The following is a 21,187-nucleotide window of genomic DNA, read 5'->3' as shown; positions in this document are numbered from 1 at the left end:
CCAAGGGGACAGATACGGGAGCAGAGGCTGGACAGCTGGGCTTGGGGGACAGGGAGGGCAGCTTGGAGAGCGGCCAGTGGGGGATACAAGCGGCTGCTCGGTCACCCGGCAAGGACATGCGCGGCTGTGTGACCGCTCCCGGCCCAGGCCCCACTCCCGGAGGCGTGAGACCAGTCCTGAGGAAGCATGGGCCTCAGGGCTTTTTAGGTCCCTGTGGGAGACCTGCCAGTCCCTCAGTGGGCTTCAGGAGGGCAGGGCTGTGAAACATCTTGGACGGGACTGCGGGGGTGATCGGCAAGGAGGGGCGTGCAGTCTGGGTGCCTGAGGTGGGGGGCGCCCAGGGCCCTTCGAGCAGCCGCGTCCACCCGGGGAAGCAATGCCTGCGAGCCGGAAGGCGCCAGCCTCCTCGAGCGCCCTCATGTCCTTACTTCTGGGGCAAATGCTTCTTGAGGCCTCCGCTTCCTCGTGTGGAACAGAAGGGACTCAGCTCCTTGCCTGGAGGGCTGCTTGGGAGCCAAGGGTGGCGACACGTAAGCACGAGCGCGGCGGGGACGGGCACCAGGCTGCTGCTGCCCGCCAGCCCCGCAGAGCCGCTCCGCCCGAGCTCAGGCCCCCGGCCCCGCCTGCTGCCACCCACCCCCGCCCCAGCCCTCCCAGGCCCTCTTCCCTCCCTCTGACACACGCACACACACGTATGTACATGCACACACACACCGAGAAACCCCTGGGCCCTGAGGTCACGCTCATCTCAAACTTGACCAGCATCTGCTGGGAGACTCCGACCCCGTCCACCCTGACATCCTGACACCTTCCTCTGTCTGTTCCCCTCACGCCTCATCCCCACTGGCGACTATGTGGACCAGGAGCTCGGGGTCCGCGGCCCATCTCCTTCCCGCACAGGCTGTGTAGCCCACGTGCTCCTAAGGGCGTGATCAGCAGGTACTAGAAAGTATGAGAAAGGGCGGGTGGGCGAGCAGGTGGGCAGGGAGACTAACTGGGTTCGACCACAATGTGCAGCCGATGCAATGACCCTCCCAGCCCAGCGGCTTCACAGGAAAGCTTTTCTCTCCTTTCCAGGCCGTGCGTCCATCAGAGGTCAGCAGGGAGTTCTGCTCTGAGACATCACTTGGAGCGTCAGGGCAACAGCAGCGCTCCCCAGTCCCAAAGGCCACGACCTTGGACGGCGGAGCACTCACGGCCGCTACAGTCCCCACCTGGGAGAGACAGATGTCACCGCTGCTCAGATGACTCACGGCCGCTACAGTCCCCACCTGGGAGAGACACATGTCACCGCTGCTCAGATGTCGCCCCCGAATTGGTCCCCTGAACAGGCCTGGCTCGAGGGGTGCCGAGCACACGGTGTGCAGTCTCTTCGCTACTGGCGGCGCCTTCGTGTGGGCCTTCCCACCCCCACCGCCCAGGGCAGCCGGCCCCACCTCCACTCCGGGGCCCCAGGCGCCCCTTCCTTCTCCAGGACGTGATGGGAGGTTTTCCTTGTCAGGAACAAGGCACGTGTGGCTGAGGGCACTGCCCCCCACGTCTGCCTCTAATTAAGACCTGACGCGTGAAGCCATCAGATGGGCCAAGGATTCAGAAAAGCCTGAGGCTTTATGAAACGCCTGAACCCCGGGAATGCATGAATTATTGAAAGGCAAGAAAGAAGCCCCGGGAAGAGGGACTGCTCCATTATTCATCAGGCCTGGAGTCCCCAGGTCCCCAGGCACACTTCTGGGCTTCACACCTGCAGAATTTCCCCATCATGTCCACAGCAAGCTTGTCAGCAGGCTGCTGTGGCGGCTTGGAGCGGGGCTCCCGCCCACGGCATCCAGCGCCCGCCTCATTAGCTCAGCCAGTTCCCGGCCGACTGCCAGCGAGGCCGCTGGAACAGAGAGCCACCCACATTCCTTGCCTGGGGCGTCTGCTCACAGCCTCCAGGCCCCAGGTCCCAGCTCCTCGAGGAGCCAGAAGGCTTGTCGCCCTGGCCTGGGCGGGGTCCTCCGTTTTGTGCCCCTCTGCTCGCCACCCCTGCCTGCACCTCCCCACCGCCCAGACCGCTGCCTTTCCCTGAACATAACTGGTGTTCTCGTACCCTTGCCAGCCTGGCCCCTCCCCATGAAACTGCCTGCCCAGCCCTTTGTCCACCCAGGGACCTTCTCTTCAAGACCAGATCAGAGAAAGGGAGCTAACTTCTGTCACGAGCTGGGTGTTAGATGTTTGTGCAAACATCACCCCAGTGAAGTGTTGCAGTAATCCAATAAGGGGGGTGGTTGTCACCAGCACCAGCTACATAGTTTGTGGGCTCAGGGGCAAAATTAAAATGGGGTCCCTTGTTCAAAATGATTAAACAATTTAAGATGGCCAAAACAGACAAAAACAGATCTTGAAATCAGCTGAGCCAAGAGCAGGTTCTGGATGAGCGCACATACCCAGGAGATCAGCCCTGGTTATAGGGGAGGAAAGGGAGATTCAGAGACGTCAAGTAACTTGTCCAAGTCACACAGCTAGGTAGGGGCAGAATCAGGCTGAAGCCCAACTTCCATCTAACCCTTCCAGCTAAGAGTTTGGGGCTGGTGGGGGCTGGGAGGTCGAGAGAAGCTGGACTCCATCCAGATGGGAGATGTGGGCACCTTCAGTGGGCTGGCCTCTGCAGGAGACCCTGGGCGTGGAGAGGAACGCTCTCCTGGGGAAGGTGGGAGAAGACAAAAAGCTGGGTAGTTTCCAGGCCTCTCCACACGCCTTCGGTTGCTCCAGCGCCTCATGGTCCCATTTATACATGACAGCGTCCAGTGAAGCTCAGGGACCCAGAAAATAAAGGAGATATATAAACTGAAGGAAGAAAAAATGAAAAATATCAGTTGTTACCGTGGCACTAGCGGTAAAGAACCCGCCTGCCAATGCAGGAGACATAAGACAGGCGAGTTCCATCCCTGGGTCAGGAAGATCCCCTGGAAGAGGGCATGGCAACCCACTCCAGTATTCCTGCTTGGAGAAGCCCATGGACAGTAGAGCCTGGCGGGCTACAGTCCATGCGGTGGCAAAGAGTTGGACACGACTGAAGTGACTGAGCACAGCTCATCATTTAATGTACATATATTCCATCCTGTGCTTCCGAGGGGCAAGCAATGTGCTTAAGGGCACACACTGGGGAGCCAGGCGGTCCGAGCTGCGCTGTGCGGCCCCAGGCACGTCACTTCGGGGCTCTGGCCTCAGTTTTCTCATCCTCACAATGGCGTTGTTGGGCGGGAGGATTTCACAGAGCAGAGCGCTCTCAGCAGCGCCCAGTGCTCGGGAAGTAGTCGCCACACCAGCTGGTGGCAGAGCTGTCTTTGGATGGTGACGGCTATGGGGCTGCTCACACAGCTGTAGCGGCAGCTGGAAGCTGAGGGTAAGCCTGACTCAAGTAGGGGAGGGCGCCGGGGCGGGGCGGGTCCTGGCCAAGCTCTGGCGGCCCCCGGATCCCTCTGCTCCCCACCCCAGCCCCCGACTCCCCACCTGCAAGCCCCACGGAGCTGTGCCCCTCCACGCGCGCACCTCCCGGGTGGAACCCGCGAGCGCAGGGCCCCCCCACATCGCAGCGGCCGAGGACAGAGGCCCCGCCCCGCCCCGCCCCGCCGGCCCCGCCCTCCCGAGTCGGGCTGCAGCCGCTGGCGCGGGCGCTGTTCCTGAGGACGGACTGACGGACGGGGCGGGCTCCCAGAGCCCCGCGCGCAGCCGGCCAGGGCCCCGCGACCAGGGCCGGGCCGCTGCCGCTCCAGCGAGGTAGGAGCCGGGGACCGGGGACCGGCTGTCCCCTCGCGGGCCCCCAGAGGCCGAGCCCCCCGAGCCGGGGCCGCCGCGGGGCACCCCCCATTACCGCGGGGCCGGGCGGGGGCCGGACTGTCGCCGAGTGCGCGCGCCTCAGCCCCGCGCGCTGAAGGAAGGGGCGCGGTGCGGGGAGCGTGTGTGCGTGTGCGTGTGTCTGTCTCGCGGGTGGCGGGGGAGGTGACGACGCCCCCACTGTGCGGGCGCGGCTGGACTGCCCGCTCCAAAGCCGAGCGCGCGCGCCCACGACCAACTTGAACAGCGCCGCGAGCAGCGATTATCGGGTGGTGCGGGGGGAAGCCCCCCACCACCTGTCGAGCTGGGCTGTAGGTCCGCGCCGGCCGGGTGGTCCCACCGCGAGTCCGCCTGCTCCGGACGCCCCGGCGGGGCCTCGGGGACGGTGGGGGTGGCGAGGATGCTCCGTCCAGCGGGACAGGAGGACGTGTCGGGCCAGAGGCCGCGGAGCAGAGATGGACGCGCGGCGAGACGCGGGTGCGGGGCCGGGGGCCGTGCGGGCAGTGCAGTGAGAGATGGCAGCCCCCAGAAACACAGCGACACGTCTCCCCGACCGTCCAAGCTCCTCCCCGTTCCAAAGACTTAGCCTGTCTCTCTGCCCTCACCCTAATTTGGCAGCTGGTGAAGATTCAGTGTGCTAAAAAATTTTTAATGAAGTCAGATAGCTTCTTCCTAGGATTGAAGAGAGAATCCCCTGGGACCTGGCTGGGCCAGGGGAGAGAGCAGGGAGTGGGAAGGGGGCCTGGGGGTTCACATTCTGAGCCCCGCAGTGCTGACCCGGGTGCCTGCTTGCAGTGCTGGGGCCACTGGCTCTCACCTGCTCCCCTCCCCGGGGCTGGTCACATCAGTGTCCCTTTTTATGGTTGAGACTCGATGGGGAAGGGGCAGGGATCCACCACTTACTGGACAAGGGCAGGACCCAGCAGAGGGGCCCCACATGGGGGCCTGGCTTAGTTTGACAGAAGCCACACCGCAGCTGTCCCCATGCCAGCCCTTGCCCCATGCTGTCCCGGGGAGAGCAGGGCCCCCACTGCCGCCGGTGCCCACTCAGGCCCACTCCCGCAGCCCCATGTGCCCAGGGTTTGATGCATTAACAGCCCAGATTGCACCGGGGTGGGCACAGGGGTCCTTGGCTCAGACCTGGTGTCCTGGCCCCAGGACATCCCAGGACCACAGGCGTCGCGGTTGGCTGCGCGCTTTGCTGACCCACGGCCAGCACTCCCTCCCGGAGCCCCCCGCCTGCCTGAGACACGCGAGCTCAGCCTCACTTCTCCACGGATCTGGCAGCTGGAGGCAGCTGGGGACGTGTCCCAGGGCCAGGTCCCCAGGGTGCTTAGAAACAGGGCAAAAATTATAGCGGCCACCAAGACAGCCCCACCCCAGACTTCAGGCTCCCTCTCACGTGGGGGTGGGGTGGAGCGGGGCGCCCTGTGCACCGTGTCGCTTTGTGGCCTTGGGCATCTGGTGGGCTGCACTCCTCACCACCCCAGCTGGGAGCCGGCTTTGAGACCTTGGCCATTCTCGGCCAGCGAGGTGGGGTTCCGTGGCTTGCAGTTGGGGAGGGGAGTGCAGGGGGAGGTTGCCTCAACAGTTCACACTTGACCTGAGGAGGCAGGCCGTAGGTCATGGTGGGAAACACGGGCTCCAGCCTCAGCTCCCTCATCTGGAATGGGGCCGGGGTGTGACGTGAAGCAAGGACACAGGTGTTGTGTTGGCTCATTGGGGACGACCAAGGCCGGTCGACTCTGCTTCCTCCAGGCCCCACCTGACTCTTGGATCCTGGACTCAAGAGGTGGGGACCCCTCGTGCCGTCCTCAGAGCTGGGGGCAAGGGTGTGAGTTACTGTATCAGAGACGCTCACAGATTGGGCTCAGGTTCCCAGGAAGCAGGTGGGACATAGGAACCCAGTTTTTACCCAGCCCCACCTCGGGGGAGCTGACCCTTCTGCTCAGGCTTCCAGCCAGCTGCCCTGGCCTGCCCCGCACAGCCTCCTGGCTCATTTCTGGGTGGTCAGTGAGCACACACCGGCTCCTCAGTCCATCCTGGGTTTGGGGTCAGCCTTCCTCCCTGGCAGAATCAGGACCAGCTACTTGTGACCTCAGGGACACCAGGAAAACCCACCAGACAGCATCCTGCTCCCCTCAGCCTAGCTGTCTTCTGCCTAATATTGCACCATTAGAGACTCATTCCTTTGCCTATGTGTGGCTTTGTACCCAGTTAAGTCAGCTACTAAACTTAGGCATAGGTGACTTGTTTAAAGGCTTTCAGGACCTGAGGGAAGATGGAGAGGGGAGGAAAGAGACGTGCTGTGCTGGCCAGCCTCTGAGTTCCGCGGAGAAAGGCCCGGCTGTGAGCTCCCAGGAGAAGGAAGGGTTTGGGGAGTCGGTGCGGGGGATGTCAGGCAGGGAAATTTGTGACCCTCAGTGAGAATTCTCAGCGGGAATGTGGGGCAGGCGGTCTGCTGAACGAGGAACGAGCAGATAGAAGCTTCCAGTCCCGTGGTGGGGGGGCGGAGGCGGGGCCAGTGCCCTGCCCCTCCCCACCCCACGACTGCGCAGCCGCGTGGAGTGTGACGGGCTCCGGGTGTAGGAGGTGATCTTAGCTCTGACGGAGCCGGCTCGCCGCGCTGGCCGTTTAAACTGCCGCGGTATTTGTCAGGTCAGCAGATGCTGGGCTGTGCTGGCGGGGGTGAGCGGGACGCTACATGCGTCCCCACAGCCCCCGGCGGCCTTCCCTGGGAAAGAGCAGGAGCATCGTGATTCCTGCAGACCCCTGAGTCTGGGGGCTGCAGGGTTGGCTGGGGTCACCTTACAGCTCGTGGAGGTGGCCCTTGGCCCAGCCAGGCACGCGGTCCTGGGTCTTCCAACACGAGGGCCAGTGTTGGGGGGACGTGGGGGTGAGAACTGACCATCCCTGTTGAGGGGGGCCCCCAGCAGGCCCGCTGCAGGAGGGGCAGGCCGATATCACTTGGGCTCCTGGGGCCTGAGCCGTGGACCGGGCTTGCCTGCCGATGGCGCAACGGTGACCATCTGCCGCTCGTCCGGGTGCTGCTGAGGGCAGGGCTCAGTCCGGGGCTCAGAGGTCGTGTGTCCTCGGGATGACCTGTTGCCATGAAGCCCCAAAGCACAGCCATCCTTAAAGATTGTTCTCAACCGTGTGTGCGTGCTAAATTTATCCAGTCGTGTCAGACTCTGCGGTCCCATGGACGGTAGCCCACCAGGCTCCTCCGTCCATGGGGTTTCCCAGGCAAGATACTGGAGTGGGTTGCCGCTTCCTCCTCCTCCAGGGGATCTTCCTGACCCAGGGATGGAACCCTCCTCTCTTGTCTCCTACTTTGACAGGCCGGTTCTTTTCCACTAGCGCCCCCTGGAAGCCGGTTCTCAAGCATGGCTGTTCTTAAGGAATAATGGTGGTGGTGATAGTGACCACAGGAGCTCTTCGTTCTTTGTCCGTCATTGAGCACCTACTGTGTACAGGCTGCTCCTGTGAGTAGTGGGCACACAGGGGAGGCACTGCTGGCCTCTGGGGCAGATTATCCTTTGGGGGAGGGGTCCCGTGCTCAGCGGGTGTTCAGAAGCAGCCCTGGCCTCTCCCAGTGGGGATACACCCCTCCTGCTTTGTGACACCCAAACGTGTCCCCCCGGAGGCAGGCCCGAGGTCCCCTGGAGGCCAGCGTTGCCCACTGGCAACCCCACTGGGCCCTGACTGTGAAGAAAAGACTTTTATCCCGTTCCCTTAGAAGCAAGCTTTCTTTAGAGGGAGACACGCCATATGTGCTAAAGAAAGAACAAGCCAGCAGGCCGCGTGCTGGAGAGGCGGGCGGGCAGGGTGGGGGGTGCTGGTGGGGGGCTGGAGAGGAGGGCAGGCGGGGTGGGGGTGCGGTCGAGGCGGGAGGCTGGAGAGGCGGGCGGGCGGGCAGGGTGGGGGGGTGCTGGTGGGGCGGGTGGGGGGCTGGAGAGGAGGGCGGGCGGGGTTGAGGTGCTGGTTGGGGTAGGGGGCTGGAGAGGAGGGCGGGCGGGGTGGGGGTGCTGGTTGGGGTAGGGGGCTGCCATTTCCCAGAGGGGCTCAGAGGAGGCCCCTGGTGACAGGCCCTGGGCGAGGCGGGAAGGAGGAGTCCAGGAGCAGGAGGAGGGGGCGTGGGACGGGAGCAGTGAGGCAGGCTCCCCCGAGGGCCCCAGGCTCGGTCTCTGAGAGTTCGGCCCCCACCCCGCCCCCCGCCTGAGTGGACGCCAGCCCGGCCTCTGCCCTCAGGTGAGTGATGTCTCCTCGCCTCCTTCCAAAGCCCAGAAGGTGAAGCGGGTGCGGAGAACCCCTAGGACGTGCACTCAAGCGTCCACACTCTGCTGTCTCAGACTGAAACGTGGCCTTGGCAGCCGCACAGAATTGGGTCCAAGCCCCAGCTCAGCCTCGGGCCGGCCCGGAGCCCCCGGGGCCTGGGCTCTGCGGGTGGGGGTGTCGTCCTTCGTCCCCTGCGCCCCTAGGAAGACGGGGTTGGGGGGGCAGGAGGGGCAGGCTGCACCCTCCGGTCTTGCCCCGCCACAGGCTCCTGGTCCAGATTCGAGCATCTGTTTGCTGGGCGGCAGCCCTGCCATCTGGAGAAGTCAGAGCAAGGTCTCCAGAGGTCGAGGGAAATCAAGCCTCCCTCTCTCCCCCTTCCCGAGAGCTGGAGAGGGGGCCCCCTTTCTGCATCACAGACCCCCAGGCCAGGCTCTGGGCTCCTCCTTGCAGCAAATGGGCTGGAAGCTCCACGGCCCCCAAGACTCTGCGTTAGAGAATCTCAGTTAACCACTTTGCAAGTGACTCACGGCAGAAATACGTTCCTATTAATGCCTGGAAAAGTGGGTTTAAAACTTACCCGAGAGTTAAGACTCACCGGTCCGCACAGGACGCAGAGGACCTCCCTGGGAGCACCGCGCCCACCCCTCACCCCCGCCCCCACTGCGTGCGGGGGTGTCTCCCCCGGGGCTGGAATGCCGGATGGGAGACCCTGCGGGGGACATCTCTGGACCATCGTGCTCAGGGCTGTCGAGGGTGTGAGGCCCTCTCAGGAGGCGTGTGCCCCATGCGGAGGGCTGCGTCCTGGGGCTCCGGGGTCCCCACTGCCTGTGGTTTCCAGGGATGACCTTGCCGGGAAGGCAGGCCCCAGATCTCCTTGCTGGATTCTTTAATCTGCGTGTCATCTATCGTCTGTCTGTCTAAACCTATCATCTGGCATCTATCGATCTATATCTATCGATCGGTCGATCATCTCTCTATACATCTATCTGTCATCTGTCATCTGTCCGTCTATCTGCTGTCTGTGTACCACCTATCACCGATCAGTCATGTGTCATCTGTCGCCTCCCATCCATTAATCTATCATTTACGTCTCATCTATCTACATCTATCATCCATCTCTCTACCTGCACCTGGTCTAAGCTCTGGCACGAGGGACCATCACCGTGTCAGGCTGGCGGACAGACTCTCTAGTCGGGGCGTGAAGGCTTGGTGGCTCTGTGACACGTGGGCTCTTGGCTCCCTGACCAGGAACCACACCCCCATCCCCGGCATTGCCAGGCAGACTCTTGGCCGCTGGACCACCAGGGAAGCCCTATCACTACTGCAATCCTTATTCACTGGAAGAAGATGCCCAGTGGGTGGATGGCACTTTCTGTGCCTGCCCAGCTGCCTGAGGCGGGAGGGCCGTGGGGAGCAGCCCTCGAGTCCTCGGGGTGGGGCGGGGGCCACAGCAGGAGCGCCCTGGCCTGGGGGTGGCACTGGAGCCCAGAGCTGAGCCCTGGCCTCTCACTGTGGGCCCAGGCAGGTTCCCACTCCTCTCCAGGCCCCCCTCCTCCCTAAAGCTGGGGCAGGATGGAGGGTTCCGTTTCCCCACATGTTCCGGGACCCCTGCGGTGCTTCAGGGGAGATCCCAGCCCCTGCCTCGTGGAGCCCCGAGGGCCCCTGGGTCTGGAGCTCAGGTCTGAGCAGAAGGAGTTGTGGAGGGAGGAGAGAGCGGAGGCCAGGAGAGGGTGCGCCTCCCCCTGAGCCTGGGGGCACCCAGGTTCTCTCCACCCCCCACCCCACTCCAGACGGGCTTAGCCAGCAGTCTGCAGCGGGCATCCTTAAAATGTGAAAATGATGGGGGGGTAGGTAGTGGGCCTCCCAGGAAGCTCAGTGGTAAAGAATCCGCCTGCAATCCAGGAGACATGAGTTCCCTGGGTCGGGAAGATCCCCTGGAGAAGGAAATGGCAACCCACTCCAGTATTCCTGCCTGGAGCGTCCCATGGACAGAGGAGCCTGGCGGGCTGCAGTCCATGAGGTCACAAAGAGTCAGACATGACTGAAGTGACTGAGCATGCACAGGGGAGGCAGGTGTGCGTGTGGCCTTTAGGAGTTTACACTTGGCCTCCAGCGCTCACTGCTCAGAAACCTTGACCAAATGACCTGTTCTCTCAGATTTCCTCGTTGGTAAAATGATGTGATAATAACAGCGTTGTTGGCAGGGTTTGGGGGGGTGAGTGGGTTTTTTTTTTTTAATTTTTTTGTTTGCAAACACATTTGACAGCTGAGAGGCCTGGGGGTTGGAGAGGCTGTGCCTTCGCTCATGGTCACCCAGTTAATGAGCAGCAGATGGAGATCTGAACCCAGATTTCTCGGGGCAAAGCCTGGGAACTCCTCCTGCTCGGAGCAGCTCAGGCAGAAGCAGCAGTGGAGTAGGGGAACCTGTCCTGTGGTTCAGGATGTCTGGTTTCACCAGGACCCAGATGGGGGACTGCGGAGGAGGTAGGCTGTGGCTGTCACAGCCTCCACCCTCAGGGCCTGCGAGCGTGTCACTGCAGACCATGGGCCCCGGGCGCCCCAAGCAGCTGGCTTGACCTTAAAAAGAGCGTGTCAGCTGCACGAGACTGTGGGGCCCACCCCAGGGCCGTGGGCAGGGGCCCACGTGTCAGTCGCCTGGGGGCGGCTGAGGCTGGATATTTCCAAAGGACAGTGGCACCACCTCTGTGGGTCTGGTTCAGACCTGCTGCTGGTTAAACTATTAGTTAAGTACCCCCGGCAGTCTTGGAGGCTTCCCTGGTGGCTCAGACGGTAAAGAATCCGCCTGCAATGCAGGAGACTTGGGTTTGATCCCTGCGTCGGGAAGATCCCCTGGAGAAGGGAGTGGCAACCCACTCAGTATTCTTGCCTGGAGAGACAGAGGACAGAGGAGCCTGGCGGGCTACAGTCCACAGGGTCACAAAGAGTTGAACACGACTGAGAGACTGGCACGCTTCCAGCAGCTGTGGGCAGTGGGCTTTATCATCCCCATTTCACAGATGAGGACACGGAGGCCCGGAGGTGTGAAGTAGCTCCCCTGAAACCACAAGGCTGACAGGTGGCCCAGCAAGGGCGGAACCCTGGTCCCCGCGGCGCTCAAGGGGGTGCCAGGCCCCTGGTGTCAGCACCTGGGCAGGAGCGGCAGTGAGCAGCGGGGGAGGAGGCTTGGGGGGGACACGTGGTTCAAGAGCTACGTTTTGGAAGGCGGGCCACTGCGGTCTTCACACCCCCCGTTGTTTGTTGTTTTAATTTCTCGCTGTCGAAGTAGCTCCTGTTTCCGGAGGGACATCTGGGAAGTGAGAGCCAGGGTTCGTTATCCAGAAGCAGCCTCTGAGCTGCGGGAGCAGCCCTCGTGTGGCTCAGGGAAGCCGCCACCGCTGGGCATCGTCACCCAGATGGGGAGGGGTCCCCGCGTCCCCAGAGCCCACGCCTGGGTTCCCAGCCCTCAGGGAGGGGCGGCAGGCCCTCCCGCCCTGGAGCCTGGCTTCCGTGAGCCCTTCTTGGAAGGGACGCCCTGCAGGCCCGAGGCCACCAGCTCAGGGCAGAGGGCGTGGGGCAGCTCTCACCCAGACAGGACCTGGCAGCTGGCCTAGCCTGAGCAGGGCCAGAGGTGGAGCCGCTCCTGGCAGGGCTTCCAGCAAAGCCACAGCAGCCGTCCCTGCGTGCTCGTGTCTGCAGCTCACCGGGGCCAGCTGGGCAGGGGGGCAGATCTGGGCCTGGGGAGAGAGCTGGGCTCTGGAGGGGCACCCCCACTTGGGTCCTGAGAGGATGGGCCAGGCCCCTCGGGAGCGCAGGTCCCTGGGTACTTCTCCCGTTAAGAGCAGGCAGCTCCCGTGATGGTAACACACATAATCAGAACTGACGCCGACGGGGCTGCACCTCGGGGTGAGCCCATTTTGCAGACCAGACGGCGGGCTCGGCTGCTCAGGGCTGCTCAGGGCTGAATCCCCAGGCTCCTCACCACCTCGTCCCCAGAGTGGGCCGTGGGGGTGGGAGCCTGACCGCAGTGCGACCTCGTCATCTTCCTTCTTTGAGCCTCAGGTTCCTTAATTCTAACACGAAGGGGCAAGTTGTTTCCCCATCAGGTGGTGCACTGATAAAATTAAGAGGCAGATGACGGTGGTGTAGACGCCGACTCGCAGCACACACAGCTCCAGACACGGTGTGAGTGCTGCTGTGAACGTTCTCTGAGGCGTGTCCCTCGAGGTGGAATTGCTGGGTCTTCTGGGGATTCCAAGCTTCCCAAGTGGCTCCGTGGTAAAGAACCCGCCTGCCCATGCAGGAGATGTAAGAGACTCAGGAATGACCCCTGGGTCGGGAAGATCCCCTGAGAAGGCCCTGGCAATCGGCTCTAGTATTTCTGCCCAGAGAATCCCGTGGATGGAGGAGCCCGGCGGGCTACTGTCCTGGGGTCGCACAGCACAGGACACGACGTTTAACTTACTGAGGCATCACCACACAGCTTTCCACAGCGGCTGCACCGTGCCCCACTCCCACCAACAACGTGCGAGGGGTCCAATTTCCCTGCGTTTCCGTCAAAGTTTATTTTCCCCAAAACCCTTTGAATGATGGTACCTGTATTTCATGGCCACACAGGGGCTCAGACCGTGAGGCGATTTGTCCAGGGCCTCCAGCTACATGGTCACAGAGCCAGACCCTGCACTCCTGACTGCCCACCTCCCCCCCTGCTCACGGGAAGCCAGGCTCCCTGGAGCCTGCCTGCATTCCTGGGTCCTGACTTAGCACCCACACCCACTGCTCAGCACGGCTTGTCCTCCGAACAAGAGCCGGCTGACTGGTGCCGGCAGGCGTGGGCAGAGAGTGCTGGCTGCCGAAGGTGCACCTACCCAGGGGTGATGGAGGGAGGCAGACACCCCTGCTCACCGCTGGGAAGCAGGTGACATCTGGTGTGAGTCTCGCTTGGTCTCAAAATAGGTGGCTGCTCCCTGAGGCGTGAACCTCGCTCACCTCTTTGTCCCAGAGACCCTAGGCGCCCAGGCCAGCCTAACTCACTCTGCAGAAGGAGCCTGGCCGGTCTGCGGGGCTGGTGGATGCCACGTCCAGCACCAATGCCAGCACCAGCTGCCTCCTTCCGGGGCCCAGGGCATGTCTGTGACGGACCTCGAGATGGCTGGGTGGGAAGTGGTCACGCAGCCCCCACCTCTTTACTGGAGGAGATGTCTCCTGGAGAAGGCGGGCAGAATTGCTTTGTGTGTGGAAACGTCTTTTTTTTTTTACGCTTCTGCATCAGGACAACCTAACCCTGCTCCCCACCCACACTGAACTCCCCCTCCACCCTGGACCAGGCCTTGCAGTGCCTGTGTGTGTGTGCGTGCTCAGTCGTGCCCAACTCTGGGACCCCACGGACTGTAACCTGCCAGCCTCCTCTGTCGGGATTTCCCAGCACGAGTGCTGGAGCGGGCTGCCATTTCCTCTCCAGGGGGTCTTCCTGACCCAGGGGTCGCATTCTAGTCCCCCTCCTCGCAGGCGGGCTCTTTGCCGCAGTGCCGCGGGGAGGCCAGTGCCTGTGGCTGTGATCTTGGCCTTCTCCTAGACCCACCCCGGCAGCCTGGCCCCCAGGACACGACTGCGGTCTGGGTGGTCGCGTGGTCTCAGAGCCGGGCGCAGAGGCCACCCCCACCTCGGTCTGTGCCACCTCAGCTCTGTCACGCGTCCCCTCCGAGCCGAACGTCAGGGCCGCCCGGAGTCCTTGTGGGACAGAGTCAGACCGTCGTGTCGAGAAGCGCCTGGAACGTGCAGCTTCAGCCGAAATGCACAGGGAAGCTAAGGTCCAGAGAGGTGAAGTGGCGAGCCCGGGGTCACGCAGCTGCGATGGAGCTGGGGTCTGAACCCCGAACAGATGTGAGTGAAGAACGCTTGGCTTTTGGGACCAAGCCAGGCTGTGAACCTGCAGGGGAAAGATCCTTCCACACCTGCTTCCTTTGCTCTGGGGCATTCACTGCCCCCAAGGACATAAAGAAGAGGGCCCCCAGCTAGTGGCCCTGGACTCGGTCCACTGAGGCTGGGGGCTGGCCCGGCACCCACCTCTGAACCCCAGCGGGGGCACCATCTCAGGCACAGGGAACCCCGCTCTGCCTCCTACACCCTCAGTCACCGCCCTGAAGGCTTCCCATGGATGTTGCTCCAGACCTCGAGGCACCCCCGTGCCCCCACAACCCCCCTCGGAAACTTCCAGAAGCTTGGGTGGAGAGCGGCTGCCATGTGCCAGGAGCTGTTGTGGCCCCACCCACCCTGCTATATTTCATTATTGTAGCATCTGTACCGAGAGGGTCAACTCAGACCCAGCTGAGAAGGTGGAAGGCCTGGGGGGTCAGCGGAGAGTCTAGGTGGCACAGCATTGGCAAAACACTGCTGCCAAGCCCGGTGGGCACCGGAGAGCCAAGCCCAGAGCTTGTCTTCACAGGCAGCTCAAGGCCGGGCCAGGTGTGGCTGGGCCCTCTGCATGGACCCCCTGTGCTCCACAGGCACTGTGACTGTCCCCTCGGACCAGCTCCGCAAATTCAGACTAAAGTGTTACTGGCTGATGATGCCGTTTGCACCACTTGGATTTCAGCTCATTTGAGCCCAAGGTTGGCACCTTTGTGTCTGCAGGAGCAATGGGTCTGGGGGTCCCTGTTTGTGTTTTTCCGATCCTCTTCCCTCATCTGCGCAGCCAGCTGGTGACCTGCGTTCAGACCCCATTGAGCAGGCCCCGTGCTCAGTGGAGAGGAGCCAGGACATGCGTGTCAGACGCAGGGGCACGTGGGCCTTTACTGAGGACCCGTTTCAACCCAAGGGCAGCAGGCGACGGCTGGACATTAAGGGAGCTCCCCTGGGTTCACCCAGCATCATGATCAGTTAGTATCGAACCGCAGCCGCGTTTCCTGCCGACTCTGTGGACGCAGACAAAGCTCGGGAGGTGCATACAGCACAGAGACGTCACTTCCGGTATTGATCTCGGCCCCCGCTCCCCGGACTGAGCCGCGCGCCTCCCCGCTGACAAACGTGCCGCTGTGGGAAGGCTGAGGACCGCTCGGCGTCTGAGGGCCCCCGGGGCCGATGCACTGGGCGGGCAGGGCTCAGGGGGATGAAGTCAGCCCGGGGAGGGGACAGCGGGAAGCAGCCGTAGGCCCCCTGCCTCGGCCATGCCTGCCCCTGGGCGGGGCCCACCCAACCTGGATCCATCACGGTGCCCCCGACGGAGTTCTGGGAATCACACTGGGGGGCTCTGTGCTGGCGTCTGCCTGGGAAAGAGTCCTGCCTCATGGGGAGAAGGGTGGACACGGAGGACTGCACCCCAGAGGATGCACGGTCAGGTCCTGCCCGCCTCCCTGGGCAGGGCCGTCTGGCAGCAGCCTGTTTGCTCACCACAGAGTGGATCACACCTTCCGGAACAGCGTCTTCCTGGGCTCAACGGAGAGAGCCTGTGAGGTCCCAAACCTACACGACGGTGAGACCCGTTCAGTGCGGGGGACGGGAGGGCGTCGCCGCCGCCGATCAGGCAGTCAGCACACAGGCCTGCGCCCTGCGCCTTTCCCTGCCTGCCTGATGACTCCCCCGCGGTTCCCAGGCTCCCGCGCCTGTAACCGTCGTGGGACTTGATTCAGATCACTGGAAGGTCTAGCAATTACATGATTAAGAAAGGCGATGAGGGAGAGGAACTGCAGCCCCTTCGTCCTCCAAAGGGCAGTTCTCAGGACAGCTCCCCGCCAGCTGGGCCAGGAGCTGAGTTCCAAGTCCCGCGTCAGCTAGGAGAGGCAGAGAGCAAGGTGATGGGTGGCCGGCCCCCAGCCCCACAAGCCACTCAGCCCCGAGAGCAAGGTGCTGGCGGTCTGCACGCTGCCCCAGCCCTGACCTCCCCTGGCATGTGCCGCCAGCTTCACCCTGCGCTGGGTCTACCCCGGCAGCCACGACCCCCTCCCTGGTCTTCAGCCTTGGACTAAAGTTGACCTCAGGAAGGTGCCCCTGGCATCCGCCCCCACCCCCCGCCCGCAGCTGATGGCCTGCAGAGCTCCATATGACTTGAGCGTCTGCACACAGAGGTCAGCTGTCCATTAAGCTATGGAACCGAACACTCCACTTAGCCGTGTATATGGGGCACAGTTAAATAATGAAAACAAAAATAGAACATTGCAGAAGCCTGGGGCAGGCTGATCACGCCCCAGGAAGGAGCAGGGACCGCCACCTGGGGGCGGGACAAGAGGGTTGTGGGGGGTCACTGCCAGCCACTCTTTGTCAGAAAGCAGCTCCGGTTTAAAATGTTTTTTCTCTCTCTATAGGTCATCTTTTGTTAATTTTTAAGTGAAAGTTTATACACACACATACACATACACACATCCCAACTGGAAAAATAATTTGTGCTTGTTACAGCACACTGGGAAATTCAGAAAAGTTCAAAGAGTCTTCCTTCCTCCCCCTGACTTCATAATGCTGAGCAGCGGTGTTAGAGCTCTTTGGAAGCCCCCAACGCCCCTCCCAGGAGAGAGGGGGGTGAAAAGCAGGCACAAAATTAGAGACTCCCCTTTTTGTCAACAGTGAGCTCAGCTAACACATCCAGTGACCAGCACTTAGGAAGACTTTTAAATATACAGTTGATTCAGAAAAAGAAGTCTTCAAGGAACTCACACTCAGAGTCTTGAACATGTAAACCTACTCCCAGGGGGACTGCGGATATTGGACCCAGATACGGTCTTCCCTGGTGGCTCAGACCGTAAAGAATCTCCCTGCAGCACAGGAGACATGAGTCCAATCCCTGGGTCAGGAAGATCCCCTGGACGCATGGCAGCCCACTCCAGTGTTCTTGTCTGGAGAATCCCATGGACAGAGGAGCCTGGCAGGCTACAGTCCATGGGGTCGCAAAGAGTCGGACACGACTGAGCAATTAACACTTTCACAGGCAGTATATTATGATCACCATTTATATTATATTATGGTCACTGTTTCGTGTCTTTACTGGATGAAGCTGAGAAAGCTTTCACAGAAGCTATGAAGTTTCAGATTCTTCTTTCTACCCTCTTAATGGGCAGTGTGGCTCTGGGCAGGAATGGGGGCCTAAATCTGCCCATAACTGGTCATCTGTCCAGGTGTGTCCACTTCTTAGGGCGCAGCGGGCATCACCATGGTCAGCCGGCAGGGGGCAGGTCAGCCACCGCCCCCCCACCTGGTGGGGATTGTCCCTCAGCACCCGGAAGACCACTAATACAAAAACGAAAAACACGATGCCTTTTATTCCACAGAACCAGCGAACAGGAACAGTGAAGTAGAAAGAAAGACCCGTCCATCATCCTGCAGTCAAAGCAACCGTGACGACTATTTTTGTATTCACGAAGTCACGTAACAGATTTTTTCTTTTTTACAAAGCAGCAAACTACTGGCGTTCTGTATCCCACTTTTCTGTTTTTCATTTGACATTTCCCGTAACGACTATGTGACGGTAGATTGAGTTGATAAACCATAGCTCATATAACCCTTCCCTTTCGGAAAAGCGTCTAGGCGGTTTTAGCACTTTGCTATCACAGACACCTCTGTGTGTTTTTGTCCTTACATTTTTATCCGTTTCCTTAGTGGCAATTCCCAGAAGTAGCCTTGCTGGGATGGAGAGAAATGAAATGCTTAACACTCAGTGGTGTTTGCTAAGTTGCTTTCCAAAAGGGTAAACCGCGCACCCCCTCACCAGCAGAGCATGAGAAACACCAGTTCAGATGTGAGATTGTGCTTTTCTAATTAAAGTTTCCTCTTTGGGTAAGTTGAAATTCATTTGCAGTTGTGAGAAATCATGGGATTTCTTACAGAGACAGCCCACGTGCCCTGTGCCCATTTCCCCCAATGGTGTGAACCGAGTTCAGTCATTCGGTCACGTCCAACTCTTTGTGACCCCGTAGACTGTAGCCCGTCAGGCTTCTCTGTCCATGGGGTTTCCCAGGCAAGAATACTGGGGTGGGGTGCCATTTCCTCCTGCAGGGGATCTTCCAGCCCAGGGATCGAGCCCTCGTCTCCTGCATCACCTACTGCATTGCAGGTGGCTTCTTGACTGCTGAGCCCAACCCCAGAGGTGCCACGCCACGCGGGGACAGGGGCGCCACGCCACGCGGGGATCGAACAGCCAGGGCACCGACAGGAAGGCAGTCAGTCCAGGACATTCTGCACCACAAGGTTGCTGCCTGTTGCTCTCTTATGACCAAACTGACCTCTCCACTCCAGGCCCAACACCCACTAATCTATTCTCCATTTCTTTATTTTTGTCATTTCAAGAATGTTATATACTTGGAATCATGAAGAGAAGTTTAAGGAAAATTATTATCAAAAAACAGATGTAACAAAGTTAGAAGAATTATAGTGAATACATTTTGAATTAAGTAGTCTGTAGATTAGCACTGTCCAACAGAAATATTATGTGAACCACAGAATGTAATTTAAAATTCTCTAAAGCCACACTAAAAAGTATAAAGACATAGGTAAAATTCATATATTTGTAAGCCCGTATACCATTTCGCCGTATAACCCATGTTTTTATAAGTCATTAGTGGGGCGCTTTACCTTCTTTCTCACGCAAAGTCTTAGGACTTTGCAGTGTGTATTTGTACGAACAGCTCATCTCCGCTTGGATCAGGCACACACATTTCACGGGCTCGGGAGCCACGTGCGGCTGCCGTACTGGATGGCTCGGTGTGGGTCCAAAGTGAAGGAGGTCCAACCGTGAGTGTGGATTCTGTGCACCTCCAGGGCCAGAGGGTCCCTGAGTCAGCGAGTGGCTCTCAACCTTGGTTACACATTAGAATCACCCAGGATTCTTGGAAAATACGGATGCCTCACCCCCTCCCACTTCCTCACCCCTACAGAGGGTTGGCACTCGTTGGTCTTGGAAGTGAACTGGCATTACTGGGATATGTTTTGAATTCCCAGGTGGCGCTGATGAGCAGCAGGGAGAGGCCCGCTGGCATGAAGTGTCCTCTGGCACCCCCGTGTCCTCTGGGGTCCTGAGGGGCCCTGGGGACACACGCAGGTTCCTGCCTGCCCTGACCTCTTGGAGGGCAGGCACCTGCCTCTCCGGAGGGCTCTGTGCTTCTGGCCCTGCAAAGCCCACCCTCATCTCTGCCTTGTCCAGTTTTCCAGTGCAATGCCCATGACCTCCCGCCCCCCAGGGCTCCGGGCTTGGGTCAGTGCCTATGTGGCCAGTCCTATGTCCTTCCTGGTCAAGAAAAGATGATGCGCGTTCGCCGAGAGCCCGTGACCTCCTGCGTCCTGGAGCCCTCGCAGCCCCGCTGGGGAGAAGCCTCCTTCTGGCATCACAGAGGGGGCTCTGGACCAGGTGGGGGCAGTACCAACACCCAGGGTGATGGGACGAGGCTGCCGGGCTGAGGGTCAGCTCCTTTCCCAGGCTCTTCTGCGCCCCGTGGCCCTGGGCCTGTGAGGTGGGGTCCTGGCGGGGAACACACAGAACATCATCCCCACCTTGTCACCAGCCTCTCTTGGGGGGCCCAGGGGATGGTGAGACCCCTCCTTCTTGGCACTGATCCGCTCCACAGGCCCTCGGTCCCATCGTCCAGTCTGGAAATCTTGTCTCTTTAAAAACGCAGTCAGCACCCTGACCCCCTGTCTTGAGAGTCGTGAGGCGTCTGCTGGAGCCCAGACGTGTGGGGGTCCGTGCCGGAACCTCTGCGGACCATGGGCCGCCTCAGGGCCCCCCTCCCAGGACGGGTGCTAGGGTCCAGGCCGCGGGGGCCTCCCCAGCAGTCTCACCTCAAGTTACCGGGTGGAGGGGAGGCAGGAAGCCTCGCGCTGAGACAGGCCCCTCAGAGGAGCACATGCTTCTCTCTCCTTGCCCGGCTCTCACGACGCTGCCCTCGAGGGGCCGGCTCTTCCATCCGCACTAACGCGGGGGGCGGGGCTGGAGGGCTGGGCCCCGGGGTTCCTCCTGGCCCCGCAGCGACCCGCGCCTGGGACTGAAGGGGGCCAGACGGGGCGCGTGGGAGGAGGGCAGGGGCGCAGGGGGAGGAGGGAGGGGACGCTTGGACCGTCAGCACCCGAGTCAGTCGTGGCAGAAGGTGTGGGAGGCAGGGAGGCCGCGCTGGGGGGAGGTGTTACGGGAGCGCGTCCCGGCGCCCCAACCCGGCCGGGCCACGTGACTGCCCCGCGAGGTCCCCTCTGCAGGGCTGCTCTGTGAGCGGCGAGCCTGCTCAGGGTCCCGAGCTGGCCGCGAGGTGCCGTCCAGGCAGTTTCTCCAAAGCCAGGCTGCTTTCCTTCCCACGCTCCACACCCCTCTCCTTCCATCCTCCTTCCAGAAGGGAGACTCGGCAGAAAAAGCAGTATCTCTGTGAACGCCGGTTCTAAGCAGGGAGGGGCTGAGTGTGACCAGGACTAACGGGCATGTCGAGTGGGACTCTCAGCTGACTCCTCCCCCCTCCCTCCTCCTCCTCCCCTCCCTCCTCCTTCTCCCCCTCCTCCTCCAAGACCACCATCCCACAGGAAAATACCGGGTTCGTCCGTCCACCTGAGTGAGGCAAAGGCCAGGGAGAGAAGGCCTGAAATCCTCAGCCCTCTTATCTTAGGCAAGAGGCTGATGACGTTGAGGGAAAACGGGCCACACTTCCACTGACAGTCAGGAGTCTGCTTCTGTCGGGACCGAGTGTCCGGTGGTGAGCTCGGTGCTCCGGGAACCTCCACCTCCCTCTGCAGCTCTGAGAACCAGCCGAGACAGCAAGGAGGACGGGCCAGACTGCAGGCTCGCACCCCGGCTTCCCCACTTGCTGGCTGGGTGAACACGAGCAGAGGGCCAACCCACACCCCCTCAGCTCTCACGTGGGGACGGTGGCCGTGGCTGGGATGAGCGCCCACCAGGCTGAGTCCCTGTTTGCACCTGCTGACCTGTGTGGCTCCCAGAATCCTCATGAGCTTGTGAAGAAGTGAGTAGCGTTAAACATCCTCATATTAATAATAACAGTGCCTGCTGCAAGGGTTGCTGTGAATGGCGTGTGAACCACTGTGAACAGTGCCTGGCACAGAGTCCTGGTCCGGTAGACCTCGGCCTGTGGGAGCCCAGGCGGCAGAGCGTCCGTCAGCGCGGGGGCCGAGAGCG

At 61.1% G+C, this 21,187-nt stretch overlaps 1 protein-coding gene across 2 annotated transcripts in view; it reads left to right on the top strand.

Annotated features, from left to right (window-relative positions):
* Positions 1 to 3,645: 3,645 nt before the first annotated feature.
* The window catches only part of CACNG5 (calcium voltage-gated channel auxiliary subunit gamma 5), a 29,858-nt gene continuing 12,316 nt past the window's right edge, over positions 3,646 to 21,187 (top strand). Inside the window, exon 1 of one of the 2 annotated variants that reach the window (XM_070388917.1) lies at positions 3,646 to 3,759. Coding sequence is in view for 1 of the 2 variants with exons in the window: in XM_070388916.1 (XP_070245017.1) it covers positions 7,223 to 7,301 (79 nt within the window). In the remaining variant the exon portion in view is untranslated. Of the gene's footprint in view, positions 3,760 to 7,146; positions 7,302 to 21,187 lie in introns of those variants that run through there. The other variant, XM_070388916.1, reaches the window with a different exon arrangement.

This window comes from Bos mutus, chromosome 19 (genome assembly GCF_027580195.1).
Source record: "Bos mutus isolate GX-2022 chromosome 19, NWIPB_WYAK_1.1, whole genome shotgun sequence".
Classification (NCBI taxonomy): Eukaryota; Metazoa; Chordata; class Mammalia; order Artiodactyla; family Bovidae; genus Bos; species Bos mutus.
The sequence above is the reverse complement of the archived record's forward strand: the minus strand, read 5'-3'. Positions and strand labels throughout refer to the sequence as shown.